The 16,358-nt window shown below is 43.1% G+C and overlaps 1 protein-coding gene across 1 annotated transcript in view; it reads right to left on the reverse strand.

Moving 5' to 3' along the window:
* Positions 1-1,334: 1,334 nt before the first annotated feature.
* The window catches only part of PTDSS1 (phosphatidylserine synthase 1), a 39,426-nt gene continuing 24,402 nt past the window's right edge, over positions 1,335-16,358 (reverse strand). Inside the window, exons 8-13 of the mRNA XM_077351846.1 lie at positions 15,256-15,368; positions 14,159-14,224; positions 9,444-9,543; positions 7,888-7,956; positions 6,808-6,877; positions 1,335-5,027 (exon numbers count right to left, since the gene is read on the reverse strand). Of these exons, the coding sequence (XP_077207961.1) occupies positions 4,918-5,027; positions 6,808-6,877; positions 7,888-7,956; positions 9,444-9,543; positions 14,159-14,224; positions 15,256-15,368 (528 nt within the window). The 3' untranslated portion in view covers positions 1,335-4,917. The remainder of the gene's footprint in view (positions 5,028-6,807; positions 6,878-7,887; positions 7,957-9,443; positions 9,544-14,158; positions 14,225-15,255; positions 15,369-16,358) is intronic.

A 16,358-nucleotide genomic window follows, 5' to 3' on the forward strand; every position in this document is an offset into this window, starting at 1 on the left:
TCAAGAGTGCATTTCCACGTGTGCCAGAAAAAGCTTTAGAAGGTGGGCTCCAAATCAGATATTTTAGAAACACTAGCTGGAATTTAGCTATTTTAGAAACACGACACCTAACAGATTTTTCTTTCCCACCCAGCCGGTCTTTAGATTTTGATCTTATACAAGAGCGCATTTCACATGACCCTGCAGCCAATTTCACGTGACTGCTGAGGAAGACCCCTGTAGGTCGAAACGCGTTTGTCATGTGCAGTTAGATACGCGTTGTTTTTACTTTGTTTTCAATATATTATTAGTGCACTTTGTATAATAAATATTTGTAATGATTCTTTTCATATTGTTTTGCGGCTCAACTTTTGGGTTCCTGACATCTGTTCAGGTTGGGTTTCGTTTTCCTTTTTTGGTTTTGCATCGGTAACTGTAACAAGCTGGAACATATTTTTTGTATTTCTGTATCTGCTATAAGTCTTAATCTGAGGACCAGAAGCATCCTCATAGACCTCACTTGAAGGCTGGGTCCTCAGAGAGACGGTTTTTCCTTGCCTAATAGAAGTGAGTAAATATATTTTCAAGAGATACGGTTCTCTGTTTTATACATTATATTTTGTAATGCTATTTTGTCAAAGACTTATGATGTTTATCTACATTGTATGTGTTGAGAACTAGAGACCATGAAGGCACTTTAAAGAACTCAGGAAGTTAACTGAAACTGAGGCTTTGGCTGGTCTTATATAAATTGTAAACGGTGAGGTCTTTTTAAGTTATAGTACTTTATATACAAGAGTCTCTTGTGGCGCAGGGTGGTAAGGCAGCTGACATGCTGTCTGAAGCTCTGACCATGAGGCTGGGAGTTTGATCCCAGCAGCCGGCTGAAGGTTGACTCAGCCTTCCATCCTTTTAAGGTCGGTAAAATGAGTTCCCAGCTTGCTGGGGGATAAAACAGTAATGACTGGGGAAGGCACTGGCAAACCACCCCGTATTGAGTCTGCCATGAAAACGCTAGAGGGCATCACCCCAAGGGTCAGACATGACTCGGTGCTTGCACAGGGGATACCTTTATACAGGTCATCTTGCCATCAGCTTACTTGTATTATTTTGTATCACCTGTCAGTCCAAGCAAAGATCCTTGAAAATGATACAAATTGGGAGGTGGTTCTGGCTGGACTCCAAAGAAGAGGAAACATTTTGAGAGTTCTGAGATGGCTACGCTGAGAGCTAAAATGTTGTCGCATACTTAAGAGTCTCAATTCTGGCCACTATTTCTAGCATTAGTGCCGCTGGAACCAATGTATATGGAAGGAGTTCTTGGTTGTTTTTTTTTTTTTAATGAGACCAAAATATTCTTAGGCATTCAGGACTTTATTTTTCACAGGTGAGTAGCCAAAAGCAGAGCCGAAACCAAACTCCATGTATTAAACAGATATTGTACATAACAGTGTTCCACACAGTTTTAATACTGGAAGCTGGCAATAACTTTGCTTTGGGTGGCTAGGGTTCTCCCCTCTTCCTTGACGCTCTTTTGGCCTTAGAAAAAATGATTCTTTCCCCCCAGAGCTATTTTGCAGTGCTCTAACCTGTTGCTGCAGTTCCAGCCATGCCGTACTAGGTTAGGCCCCCCCATCAAGGACTGCTCATACAGTACAATCTCCAGAGGAACCAAAGTTAACCTCTTCTTCATTAAGCACATGGTAAATTATTGTTGCTTTAAAAAAACAAACAAACATAGACACACATATATGCATACAACATACACACACACAGAGATAAAACCTGGAGTGTAGTCAGGTGGGACAACTGTAAAAAGTAGGATGGAGGGACACGAAAAAGGTAGAAAAAGGCCTGCAAATGGTAGAAAATAATACCGTCCAGAATTCTCAATACCAGGGTGACAGTACTTGAGCTCGCATGTGGAATTCACCAGTTGTGGGCTACATCTCTCAAGTTTAACCACATCATATTTCTAGACCTGATCAAAGCTCATCTTCCCAGATTCTCTTGGTCCAGGTCTCATTTCCATGGAAATATACAGTACACACACACTGTTCAGCAGACAGAGTTATGAAATAAGTGTATGTTTGTCACAAGGACAAACTGATTTCAGTACAGAAAATGCAATTTTTTCCACACAATATTTTACATAATTTACAATTAAACGAGCAGGGGAAATGAGCACAGAATGTACCATGGGTAGTCTTCTAGCGGGATTAAGAAAGTACTTGTAGAAATCTTATTCATGCAAGATTGTCTTTTATAATTCCTTTAAAACAATCCATCCAGAGGTCAAAGGGGACGCAAAGCCCACTTCTGCACGCAAACAGGTATACCTGCATATTGTTGACACCTGGAGGTGGTTTTTCATTGCAGTTGGTAGAGGGAAACATTCTCGTCCTCTCTCAATACATAAAAACACACAAGCACCTCTCTGTAACCCAGCCACCATAAACTGTAACAGCAATTGCTGCTTATTCAAAAGGTCCGCATGCACATTCTGTGCATGATATAACTGTATACATAAACGGTATGCAAACACTGCTTTCCATCGACAAATCTGGCTTTTGTATATGAAACTGTTATGTATGCACGTAGGGGCTGCAGCTATAATGAAGCCAGTGGGATCTTCAGCATGTTTTGGGCTTTGCAAATAAGCTCTTTTGGGAATGTGGGTGATAGCACTAAAGTGAGCAGCACAAAATGTTCACAAGGAGATCAACATCTCCTGACTTTGGTCTTGAACAAATAAAAAAATGACTGTGGCTTGGACCCATCAGTCTGTGAGCTGTAAGTTTTTGACATGTTCCACTCCCCCCCCAGCAGTCCCTTTCCCTCCCTCTCCTGCAAGCAAAGCTCTGCTGATGAACGAGGGATGATTTTGCCCCTGCATCCTTCTCACGGCAGCCCACTCAGACCAATGTGGCTATCTGTCCATACAACTCCTGTGACCCCAAATCCATCATCTTCCCAGGCCTTGAAAGGGACTGCTAGGGGGTAGGGAACGTTGCCAGAATTTGTCTGCATCAGCATCTACCACTGAGATCCCTGGATCCAAGACACCGGTTTATCTCGGAGCAATTGTCCCATAGGGGAACCTGGAGTTTAAAACAAATACATTCGAGAGTGATTTTAACATGCTTAGAACACCAAGAGGTAACAGCAACATATGACCTGAAGTAGATAAACAACAAACCAATGTTTGTTATGGGGGGGGGGGAGAAACCTTTTAAGGTACATATTTTTTCCCACGTTGCATTTAGCACAGATGCAGCAAATGGAATACAGATGTCAGCAGCTTTGGATGCAAGGGTTTGCATATTGGTGATAAATGAAAAACACCAAATGAAAGAGAACCGGAATAGCCGCAGAGAGTGCATTCCGAAAGCAGGCCCTCTGTAGCACATGAGGAGTCCTGGAATACTGTGCTCTCTCTGCAGCACCTCACCAGCGGACTTCCACAATATTTCATTATATTGTGGTCCGTATCTGGCAGAAAAGGACACCCTTTGACGCTTCCCAGGTGAAGAGCAATGATACCGTATTGTACAGACGTGGATCCCTACCTAACCTGCTACCTTGGTCACAACCCCACAACACAGCTGCCAGATGGACACGCCAGCTGGGTACGGGGGGAAAGATTCTATGCTAAATAACAGACATGGTTTACATTACTATTCTTACTGTTTTCTTAGGAATTACGTAGTTCAGAGAGCGTCATAATGAAATACTGTTCAATTATTCTTTTTAAAGAGACCGGCAGAAAGTACTGCAAAAAGATCCCATAAGCCAGCCAGAAATAAGCAACGCAAACTTATAGAAATGTTTATACTAAAAAAAATCCCAACAACACCACAAAGACCTTTAGCACATTGCAAAATAAGCTGTCTTCTTAGGCTTCAGCAGAACCTTTCCTTTAAATTGGGAATCATTTTGTTGCTGTTAGCCCGTCAAGAGAAATCTGTCTGGAAAACATGGTGTAGCTGAACAGACGAGAAAACATTAAAAAAAACACACACTGAAAATGCTAGCAATTATTATTGTATAAGGCAGGGGTAGTCAAACTGCGGCCCTCCAGATGTCAATGGACTACAATTCCCATGAGCCCCTGCCAGCAAATGCTGGCAGGGGCTCATGGGAATTGTAGTCCATGGACATCTGGAGGGGCGGCAGTTTGACTACCCCTGGTTAAGAAGTAGCCATTTGGGTAAATGAAGCGATGTTTGTGTCTCTGGAATGGCAGACAATGCTCTTATTGTACAACAGAATTTCATGGGTATCGGAGATGGGGGAGAACACGATGAACATTGGGTTCGGTTAGAAAAAGTATCGTTAACTGTATAAATCCACCGGCACACATTCCAGTACTTCATGACAACCTGCTGATTGTTAAAAAAAAAGAGAGAAAGCGTTGTGAAGAGGTTCAGCCGACTGATTGAGAACACGCACAGATCATCTTTCACAACCCAAACATCCTGGTCAACAACGGGAAAAAGAGTTTTTAAGAACCCATCAGGGAAGCCACTGAGCCAACCCCAGCGGCTGCCTGTTCATTTTGGGTCATCATCCTCAACTAAAGAAGGGCCTTCAAAGAAGGCATTTGCAACTGCCTGAACAAAGAATAGCACACAAACCTTTCAGGAGCAAGCAACTAATTTGTTTTTTTTTTTGTCTTTTCTCTGTCTTGAGTGTCAAGCGCAGAAGAGGTTAAATTTAATCCAGTGAATGGCGAAGTGACAGCAGCTAATGATTTGCAATACACAGGTGAGCTCCATCGTAAACAAGGTTCTAGGCCTCTGGTTGCTGAAGATGTCATCCCCCTTCGGTCTCCCCCTCTTCTCTTGTCAACCTTCCTGCAGGTTATTCAGAACCAGGCTCGGTTTAGTTTTCTTTGCTCTCAGGCACACTTCCGGAACAAATCTGGAAACGGTCGTTCTATCTCTTGCCGATCCCATTGGTCACTTTTGTTTTTGAATGGCGGTTCCTCCGCCTGGACGAATGGCCCTCGCTGTTGCCGGAGTGTTTAGGCGGACTGTCTTCCATTCCTAGCAAGTGGACATGGAATTCGTTTTTAAAAAGACGTCTTTTGCTTTTAAAAACACAACAGCTGGGTCTGCTAATAGGCTCTGATACTCTTTGCTTGAAGCCAGTATGCCACCTAGTGGTTTAACTACCCATCTTATTTTCCTCCTGATAACGGCAGCTTGTTAATTGCTATGTAGTCATGATTAGTCTTCTTGAACATAAACCACTCCTTTCATTAACAAAGAGGGGTGGGTAGTGGGCAGATGTACTGGACCCACTCGAACGCCAAGAAAACCCTGATAAGATGGACCTGCATTTCACTGAACTCTCCAAAATTGAAAAAAAAATATTCTAACTGGGCATATGTGAAGAATTAGGAACAAAACCTATAGGAGATAGTTTAACTTCCCTTAGCGTTTGCCCTTAGCTACAAAGTATTCATAGCTGCACAGCTCTAATGACAGTTAGGAAATGACAGTTATGAAAATCGGCAGTTAGACTGGGAAGAGAAGAGGTAGTTAAGGACAGACTTGTTACAAGTTTTTAGCAGAACTCTTCAGACAGACAGGGAAGAGGTTTTAGACAAACCTGACACATTTTCTAGGGAAATGCTCCTCAACCTTGTGACCATGGATACCACGGCACCTGCCCATTGATTCTCACTGACTGCTTCCTGAAAGCAACTCATACCCCAAATAAGGAGTCCATATGGGCTTTCCTCCACTTCACTGGACTAGGAGTCGCTTTGGAAGAACCCAGGAGAGATCATCATTGCATCTGCAGGAGAACCCATTTAGAAAAAGCTACCTTCCCCGTATCACAGGATGATGTTTGGCTTGGAACCTCTTATGCTGCAAGAACAGGGGGCAGCTCCAAGCATATAAAGCTTCAAGAGAGGATTGGGTGAAGTTATGGATCAGAGGTCCATCAATGGCTATTTAGCCATGAAGAGCCAGCTTGGGGTGGTGGTTAAGGGCTGCAGCTTCTGATCTGGCAACATGGCCTAGGTGATGGAGGCCAGCCTCTTCCTCCTCCAGGAGCCCTTGATCAGGGTCTTGTTGAACCTGTGGGCACGTTTGTAATTTTGAAAGTGGTTTTTTTAAAAAAAATAGGTTTTTTTATTATAAACCGCCACAAGTCGGCTGAGCTCAGGAGTGGCGGTTGATAAATACAAGCATATATAAATAAGCTGTGCTTGATTCCCTGCTCCTCCTCCACATGCAGCCAGCTGGGCGATCTTGGGCTTGCCACAGCTCTGATAAAGCTGTTCTGACCGAGGAGTGATATCAGGGCTCTCAGCCTCACCTCCCTCACAGGGTGTCTGTCGTGGGGAGAGGAAAGGGAAGGTGACTGTAAGCCGCTTTGAGACTCCTTCGGGTAGAGAAAAGTGGCATATAAAAAGAAATTCTTCTTTCTCCACATGGTACACTCTGTCTGGGGCAGTGATGCCCTGCATTCTTGGTGCTTGGGGAGCAACAATGGGAGGGGTTTTGGAGTTCTGGCCATGCTGGTGGACCTTCTGAAGGGTTCTGACTGCCATGCAACAATGGAGTGTTGGACTGGATGGGCCACTGATCTGATCCGACATGGCTTCTCTTCTATTTTTTAATCTATGTTTTTATTAAAGATTTTCATTAATAAAACATATGCTGAAATAAAGTCCTAGAGTAAAAAGAATAAAAGAAAAAAAGAGGAGGAAAAAGTAAAGCAAAATACAAAATAATGTTGACAGTACACGAAAAAGTGTGTGTGTGCTACTAGCTAAAAAGGGACAGAATGTACCATACAAGGCGCCAGTACCTCTAGTGAACTTAGAGTTTAGCCAGGAGGCATCTGGGATGTACGAGCTGTCTTCGCTTTCCGACAAAGTCTGTGGAAACAAAGAAGGCCATCGGTGAGGTCTGACTTTCTTGTATCCCGATCCTATTAGACATGCACATCATAATTGCAGAGAGCATTGAGAGGACACTAAAAGCCACACAGGTCCCATGTGGGGTTATAGCTAAGAGGACAAGGAACCAAAGAGACAGCAATGCTGACTCAGCTTCCTGTACTCCACTGCGGAACTCAAACCTTCTTTCCTTCCATGCAGGTATGCTGATTTTAATTGTTTCCCAACTATACATCACAAAACCAGAATCAATAACAGTTGTTGCCATTGTAATATAGATGGATTTAGGCCTAACTGACCATTCTACGAAATCAGGCTTTCCCAGACAGGGTTTTGTGAAACCCTGGGGTTTCTTGACGGCCCTGGAAGGGTTTCCTGACTGGGTAGGAACTAATTAACATGTATTGGGTTATATGACCATATATGGCCATGTCGACCCACACTGCTTCTTAAAATGGCCAATGATGAGTCTGGACTGGAGGGGGTGGGAAGGGGAGGAGTCTCAAGTGGGCATGTACACGGCTATGCTTTCAAGCCATATTCTGCTGTGTTTTTCAGTGCAATAATGAACAACCCTAAGAGGGCCTATTCAAAAGTAAGTCCCATTTTATTTAGTGGCACTACCTCCCAGGGAAGCAGACTCAGGACTGCAGCCACAGTATCCACAATCTTGCATTTAGAAAAAAAGCAGGATTTCACCTGGCACTGAGTAGGCAAATGGGCACTGTTTAGGAAGAGCTAGGGAAGGCACTGCCCTCCTTGGGCGGTTTCCAAGTGATTATTAGCAGGAGCACCCACATTTCTGACTAACTCACTCATTCAACACATCTCCTGCTGCGGGAATCTGAGCCGATGCCACTACAAGCTAATCTAGCTTGACTGCCATAGGCTCAGGCAACAACTCCTGTAATTTTTCTGGGTAAACTGTAAGTGATCTGCAACTCCAAAAGCCACTTTCTATCAAGGGCTGTGTTTCCCACTCAGCATACCTTTTCTCGCTGTCCATAGCGGTCTGCATACCAAACCATTCCATATAAACACAGGAAAGTCGTAATAGCCTGTAACATTGAAAAAAGAAAAAGAAGGAGTGGGGAACCCAGACAGTCAAAACTGAATACACCTAGTAAAAAACTTGCAAGTGAAATTTTCATTGCCATAATGCAACTGCAAGAAAATTCATTCATTCCTTTTTTTTTTTTTTAACAGACATGGGGTCTTATTTCTGCTTGAATATAGGGCAGTTTTATATCATTTTAACTGATGTGATTCCCCCAAAGAACAAACAGTTCTGATGGACATTCCTGGTCTTTCTTGCAAATGTAGATTAGGCCTTAATCACTTCGATAAAGAATACCAGGTTATCAGAGTGCTGAGAAAATGGTCACTGTTTAGAGCTGTCTTTGGATAGGATGACACGCTGCCTGTGGAGCTCCAGTTGGCCTCAGTCCACCAAAAGACAGACATTTCTTCATCTGCCTTCGACTAGAGTCTATCGCGATCAAAAGCGCCAGTGTTATTGCAAGCCACACCCCCAGAGCATGCTTCTTGCAAACTGCCCGACGTGCTTCTGAAGAATGATGGGAAAAGACATCATACAATGTTGCTTCACATAACAAGTCACTCTGGATGTTATGGAATAGCCTAGCCTAACTGCTCTTACTGGCAGAACTAATGACTGATTTGCATGGCAAGAAACTTGCTCCCAATTCTTCTGATCTGTAGTACATAACTAGGCCAGGCCAAGCTTCTGAACCCATGCGCCATTTGGGGTGCAATCAAGCAGAACTTTGCCTTGCAGTGAAAGAGGATGCACCGGAGCACAGCAAGTGCATCCCATGCTGCTAACCATTTAATCTCAGTGTGTTTCAATCTAGAAGAACCTCCATTAAACTATGTCTTTTGGTATTTATAGGGTGGCCTCCATATGAACTATGTTATGCTAGAGGCAGCTCTTAAGCAAGCACATATCACAATAAACTACAAAATCAGCAATGTGGAATTAACAGCCAATGGGAGATAAAACTATTAAAACAGCATCAAACTAAAAATATTAAAATAACAAGAAACCCCCCAAAAACATCAAACAGCAAATACATCAATAAATTTTGAATGTATTTTTAAAAAATGTTGTAAGCTGCTTTGGGTCCTTCCAGGAAGAAAAGCAAGTATCCAATATCAATATTGTATAAAGTAAAAAGCCTTCTTTAAACAACAACACAGAATAATCAATAAATCATAAAGCAAATAATAAAGATCCTCTGGGGAGGGGAACTCCCTCTAAAAACTTAGAGAAATAAAAACATCTGTGCTGAAATGGTTGCTAAACTTGTGTCTGACAAGCCTCCTTGGGAAGGAAGTTCCACTGTCCTGGAGCTACTACTGGAAAGATCATGATTATTCTGGTGTTTCTCCCATCTTGTTTATTTCAGTGGCAAAACACAGAGTGACAAATACCAGAAAGACACTTGCATCTCCATGGAAGAAGACCCAGCAACGCTTGCTGAGATAAAGAACATCACCACGTACAGAGCAAGGTGCCGCTTACCACACAGATGAGCCAAAATATAACGTATAATATCTGCGTTTTAGAGAAGAGGTCTTGACCAAACTTGATGCAGACAATCGCTTCAAGGAAACCGATTACCCTGGAGGGAAGAACAGAAGAAATATTGCTTGAGTTGAGTAAAAAGTACCAAGTTAGAAGGATTTGTGACTTGACTCTGTAAGAAGTAACTCCATCAGCTTGGTGGGCTTGGCAACTTCAGCTGCCTTGTGCTGAAGGGGAAGGGAAACGCTCATTGGCAGAGGACAGCACCCATCAGCTCACAGCCCACTTCTGATGACCTTCTGATGACAGGACATGACCAGGAGATATATGTTATTGCCTGCCTCTGCATACCAAGCCTGGACTTCCTTGCTGGTCTCCTATCCAAAGACTAACCAGGACCAACCCTACTTTGCTTCCAAGATCAGACAAGATTGGGCTAAACATGGGCCATTCAGGGCCCATTCCGCACACCTTCGATATTAAGCCAACAACATCAGAGTCCAGGGGCACCTTTAAGACCAACCAAGATTTATTCAAGGTGTGAGCTTTTGAGTGCAAGCACTCTTCCCCAGACTAGAAAGCTCACGCCTTGAATAAATCTTTGTTGGTCTTAAAGGTGCCACTGATTTTGTCATGCAAATTCAGACTAACACGGCCACCCACTTGAATCTATTCAATATTAACCGTTCAATGTGCTTTTGCAGTTGGATTTTCCTGTGCAGAACACAAGTGCATTGAAAGTGCATTATCCAACATGTGGGGAATAAGCCCAGGTCAAGGTAAGGTGTACAAGTATTAAAATAATCTTCCACACTTCAATGGGCATGGAGTAACTCTTCAACAGAGATGTGTTCGGGTTTTTTTTCTTCTTCTTGAACTGTGATTAAAAAAAAAATACAACTCTGCATGACAAACAGGCAGAAACTTGTTCCCTTCAACCAAGCAGAAAGGAGACATTCAGCCATTATCAAGGCTATGGACACATAATGGGGCTGGCAAAAAACCATGGAATGTTGTCTTTTTCAAAAAGAGTAAGTCTCTGGCCCCTCCTGTGTTGAAGATATGCTTGAACATGTGTGGGCAAAACTGCTCAAATCTTAAATGCTAAAGGGGAGCGGAACACAGTTCGAGTGAAAAGGGATAAGGGTCCTGCACAGCTTCTTGCCCGTTCCGAGACTGGGACAAAAAAGGCAGAAATGGGCAAAAATAAGTCATACTGTGCAAAAAGGCTTAATTGGAATCATCGAGCCTTTCACAGTGCAGATTTTGTACTGCAGGATGCAGAATAGCAGGACAGAAGACACACAGACTGGGCAGTTACTTCCCTCCAAGCTTCTCCTTTTTGCTTAAGGTCTGTTTTACAAGGAGAGGGATTTTACTGGATGTCTAAATTCATTTAATTTATGATCTGAGATTATGTTTAAAGAAAGGAAGCCTAATCCTTCATGTGAGACACTAAGCAGCTTTCAGGCAGATGAAAGCCTGTTTTTCTCTCCCTGACACACACACACACAGAGCAAAGAAATACATGTCATATTCATAGTCTCTGGGTCACAGTTATTTGTATGAGAGGCTCTTTAAGCCAAAAGACAATCTGAACTGATACGGTATTTTAAAAACAACAGCTCCTTTTTTCATACATCATACAACTGAATAATGCACAAGTATGAGCATAAACAATTGGTTTGGTTTCTCACATGTATGTTAGTGAGAAGAAGGGGTGACCTTTTGTTACTTATTCATTTTTAGCTATTGCCCCTTGCCTTCACTTAGTCTGCAGGCTGCTGCTGCTCGGTCTCCTAGGGCAGCGATCCCCAACCCCCGGTGTGTGGACCGGTCCTGGTCCGTGGATCAGTTGGTACCGGGCCGTGGCTCCAGGCTATTTGCTAAAAGCAGCCATTAAGGTCTGAACAGGTGTCCCTTAAGAGGACACCCCGGTCCTCAGTAAAATTGTCAAGCGTTGTTGACAGGTCCCCGGTGATAAAAAGGTTGGGGACCACTGTCCTGGAGTACCTTATGCAGGACAAGAATTTCTCTCTTCCACTTGAATCCTCTAACAGATGTGATAACAATGTCAGATATCCCAGGACCACATTTCCCACAGTGCACCAAAGAAGGCATCCAGGATGCTGACAGGGAAGATTTTTTATTTACCTTCCCCATCCCAGCCCGCCCGACCTAGCCTCCTGCGGTCCCCATCCAGACAGCATTCCCATCCAGTCATCTCCTCTCTGCTCTCCATCTCTCTGATCTCTGCACATTCCAAACCAGACACCGAGATGTCAAATTTGTACCCGCAGAGCGTAAGGCCCTACGGGGGGCATAGGGCGAAAGGCGGTCCCTCAGGTATGTGGGTCCCAGACCGCGGAGGGCCTTAAAGGTAAGAACCAGCACCTTAAACCGGATCCGGGCAGCAACCAGTATCCAATGCAGCTGCCTCAGCACTGGCTGGATATGGGCCCTCCAAGATGTCCCAGTGAGGACCCTAGCAGCCGCATTTTGCACCAGCTTATATCTGAATGAGCATCCCTAGAACTACAGAAGCAAGGTCTTCTGTAAAAATCAAAAGCCACTCTTTATTCAGCAGACTTAACCTCTCCCTGAAGCCACAAATCTTACTTTTCCAAGGGGGCGGAGACCACCCCAAACAGGCTCTGACTGGCCAGTGTGACATTCAGCCTGGATTTATGGGAACTGTGGTTTTCTTGGTGAACTACCATGTTTTTATTAGAGCTAGCTTCTATGTCCAGCTATTCTTTCATCCCCTTGAAAACTTGAGGTTTAGAAGGGGAGGGAGGGGCGCAGGACAGCAGGAATCGGCACGGACACACATTTTACAACTATTGCCTTATAAAAATATACATCAAACATTTTTGACTGATGGAGCATGTTTGCAAAAACATGGACAGTTTTGTGTTGAATTCTGAGGTATTCTCCAGTAGTCATTTTTGCACAATTTTAATGAATGTAGGCGAGATCACCAAGCATCTCTCAGAAAAGGTCTGCTCTTTTGCAAGTTATTTTTTTTAGGGGAACTGTAAACAACCATTAAGAAGACTGTAAACAACCATTAACAACCAACTTTGAAGATGGATTGGACACTGAGGAAATGATGACAGGGAAAATGTTCCTAACTACAGCCAAGAAAAGGGATTCAATTGGTCTGTTTATTTTTGCCAAAGGCCAAAAGCAGGAGTAAAGTCATCCATCCATAACTCTTTGCTCCAGGTTGACCTTCTCTACAAGGACAGACTCTGCTGATCTAAATATTGCTGTTTCTGTCACTCTGTGATCTGGAAGTTTTCTTCTGAAAGGCATGGACATTATACACAGATCTGCTTCTTAGCCTCTGCCAAACTAGGTGGTGGAGCAGCAAAAAACACACACTTATGAAACCTGCAAGGAGCTAAGAGGTCATCCAATTCAACTCAGACAAGATCCCTTTATGCAATATCCTTTCCCTGCCCCCCCCCAGCCCAAAAATACATGTTACGGAGTGCTATAAGGAGAAAGCCATGCATACCAGGGTAAGCTATGCCATTAATAGGTACAGGCAAGAAAATCCATCCATTAACGCCATTGAGACAAGAACATTGGATGGAATGTTCTCCAAGAATGGATTCGATATCTGGCAGACACCTGGGTACCATTTTAGGTGCCTGTTACTGCTTTCATTGTTACTGCCTCAGTGCAGTTAAAGCCATAAAATGATGCCAAAGGGAAAGGTATAATCTTTCCCTCTTAGTAAATTATACAAGGAGAAACCGGAATTCATTCAGTGACTGTAGCCAACTTAGGGAGATTCTCACTTCCAAATCTGGACCTACTTATTCACAATAACCTTGAAAAACAATTCATATTTTATTTAAACTACAGTATCACAGGAGATTTTGACAAGCACAGAGTCAAGATTTGACACACACAAGACCTGTAAACCATCGGTCTTATTTACAGTTTCCCAATTCTGTCTGCCCTCTAAGCCCCATATAAGGCTAGGTTTTGCTTATTCTCTTTTCTTTCATAGGGAAAGATGGGGAGAGAAAAAGGGAAGGAGGATGACAAAATTCCAATCAGGCTGCAGTCAGGATGGGCCTTTTTCTCTCCACCTTGCCTCACTTGAGCAAATTGGGAAGGCTGACTAACCTGTGTTATACCTACAGTATTTGCTGGCATATAAGACTACTTTTCTCCCCTGAAAAACATGCCTCCAAGTGGGGGGGGGGTCATCCTATACGCCGGGTGCACTTCAGTTGGGATAGACATAGCTGCCCATATTGGCCCATAGTACTGTAATGTAATGTCACAAACTCTATATTTTGAGTGGAAATGTTGGGGAGGGGTTCGTCTTATACGCCCAGTCGTCTTATATGCCGGCAAATACGGTAGTGTATTTCTGTTTCTGGCAGAGAAATAAAACAGAAGAAAAACAGAAGAAAAATACTGCGAATTTTATAAAGATCAGTGGAAGCCCTAAAGGACTAGTGTCCTGAACCACTACAAGGTGTACTAAGGACCAAAGATTAATCACCAACAATTATTTTGACTCTGTCCTGTTCCTAGGAGATGACCTGAAGTCACCAGATCAAGAAAGCTTCCCCAAACCTGAAATGGACAGGAGGCTACCTGCAATTTCTGGCAGCAGAGATGCTGTTTCCACTGAGGCAGGCTATACAATTCCCATGTTTACTTTTTCAGATGCAACAAGAACTTACCCAAATACCCAGCACTGCGTTCCTACCCTCTTGCACTGTGTGTCTGTGAGGTAGGCATAGTATTGTCTGGAATGAGAAACAGAAACATTCTTTAGCAAGAATTCTTTAGCATTCTTTAGCACATTTAGGATACCACCAGCAAAACACCTGGGTTTTACCCATTTTATGAGAAAGAAGCACAATTAATTGAAACTAAAGCTATCACACGATTAGGGAAGTAGTCAATTGATCGTGTGCCATTCTACAGTGCGATTCCAAGTAGTTACAAACTTCTAAGCCTTTCCAAATTCAAAAGACTATAACTCTCCTTAGAGTGGCACTGTTAAATTAACTGGATTTAATTCTACATAAATCTGCATGAGGAAAAATAGAAAGAAAAAAGGTCATAGATGGCAAGTGGCATCAACTTAGAAGATGAAGCATCCCGAGACATGTATAGAGGAACGCCTCTTCTGGCACTTGTATTGAAAACAATTCCAAATATCTGTCACTTGATTAAGGCAGTAATTTTCCAGTCAATCATAAAAAAATAATTTAGCCAATCAACCAACAAAACGCTGCAACCTTAATTAACAGAGTCTAACTGCTTCCCGGATGGCTGCCAGCAAAACAAGACAAGCAATCATAATGAGTATTCCAAACAGGAGAGATATTCCCCGTCTCTCCTCCTCAAGCAACTAAATAAAACCCTGTATCTACCGATAATCTTAGTTGCAAAGAAAAGGTCTGCAACACCATACATATGTGTAGACTGAAATGTAGTTGACTATGCAGCAACAAACCTTTGAACGGAGTGACACATTTTTAAGCCTATGGATGTTAAGAGAGTTATGCCCCTCTAACTGTTTAGAATTGCACTGTAAAAATGGGAAGGGGATCTGAGGCACAAAAGGCAGGTATCCCGCCAATGAAACATCTTGCTTTGTGGGATTCTGGTTAGGTGCTCTCAGGTGGAGTCTATGTCTACCTTGCCAAAAAGCTGCATTTTCTGTTAACATTTAGTGTTTTAAAAAAAAATCTGCAAAATATTGTCTATATTCAAAAAAGCTTCCATTCGCTTTTTTTCAAGTGAGAAGGGAAATGAAGCAAAATGTTACCTCACAGTGGGTGCTGTGATAATTCCAATGAAGAGGATTCTGCCCCAGCTTAGAGGGTGGCTTGCTTGGAAAACAAAGATGTGTTTCAGGAAAAATGTGTTCAATTCAGTCAGCTGAGGAGGAGAAGGAAGGAAGAGTCAGGCAACAAACGTTTATATTCTGGACAGATTCTTACTACCTTTCTCTGATTTTGTCTGGTTCAGGCTGTTCCCAACCCCAATGATCACATGCACAGCTACCAGCAAGAAGAAGACCTGGTTTTTATACTCCGCTCTACCTTAGGAGTCTCAAAGTGGCTCACAATCACTTTCCCTTCCTCTTGCTTCAGCAGACAACTTGCAGGGTGCGTGGGGCTGACAGAGTTCTGAGAGAACTGTGACTGACTCAAGATCACCCAGCAAGCTTCCTGTGGAGGGATGGGGAATTAAACCCAGTTCCCCAGGTTAGAGGCCGCTGCTCTTAACCACTACACCAAGTAGAGGTCAAGGTTCATACAACTGTCATCTACATGTGAAGCCATATTTGTCATTTCTGTGGGTGGGAGGGGGGGCGCTACCAAGCCTACAAAGGAGGATGATCCTATGAAGAGGATGATTTTCTCATCATAACAACTGTACAATTCAAATGGAATTGAAACAACATACCTTGGCATTCTCTCTGGCTCCCAGGCCACTCCCCCCCCCAACCTTTTTGAGCCTGCAATTCTGACACAGAGTGACACAAAAAATGGTGCAGCTGTCACAGCACGCAGAAACAATGAGAAGATGGCAGGGACTAAGGCCACGAAGAACTCTTAATCAAAAGTCTGCCACAGTTCAGGAAGATGTTCCGGTTAATAGGATTCTGTTCAAAATGAACACGCTGTTTAAAAATATTTCCTTGCATATACAAGTAGCACAGCGAAAACCCTTTTACTGTGGCGGCAGTTGTTGTTGTGTTGGCAGGCACGATGGCATCCAAAGTCACCTCGCTGGGGACCCCAGCTCCACCCTCAAGTTTTATTTTATATATGAAGACATCAAACATAATTTCCTCTGACCAAATGGAGCCAAAAGGTCTGTGAGATATGCCTGGCTTTGATGTCACAGTGATTTTGGTGAGTT

The sequence above is a fragment of the Paroedura picta genome, chromosome 9 (genome assembly GCF_049243985.1).
Source record: "Paroedura picta isolate Pp20150507F chromosome 9, Ppicta_v3.0, whole genome shotgun sequence".
NCBI classification, from domain to species: Eukaryota; Metazoa; Chordata; class Lepidosauria; order Squamata; family Gekkonidae; genus Paroedura; species Paroedura picta.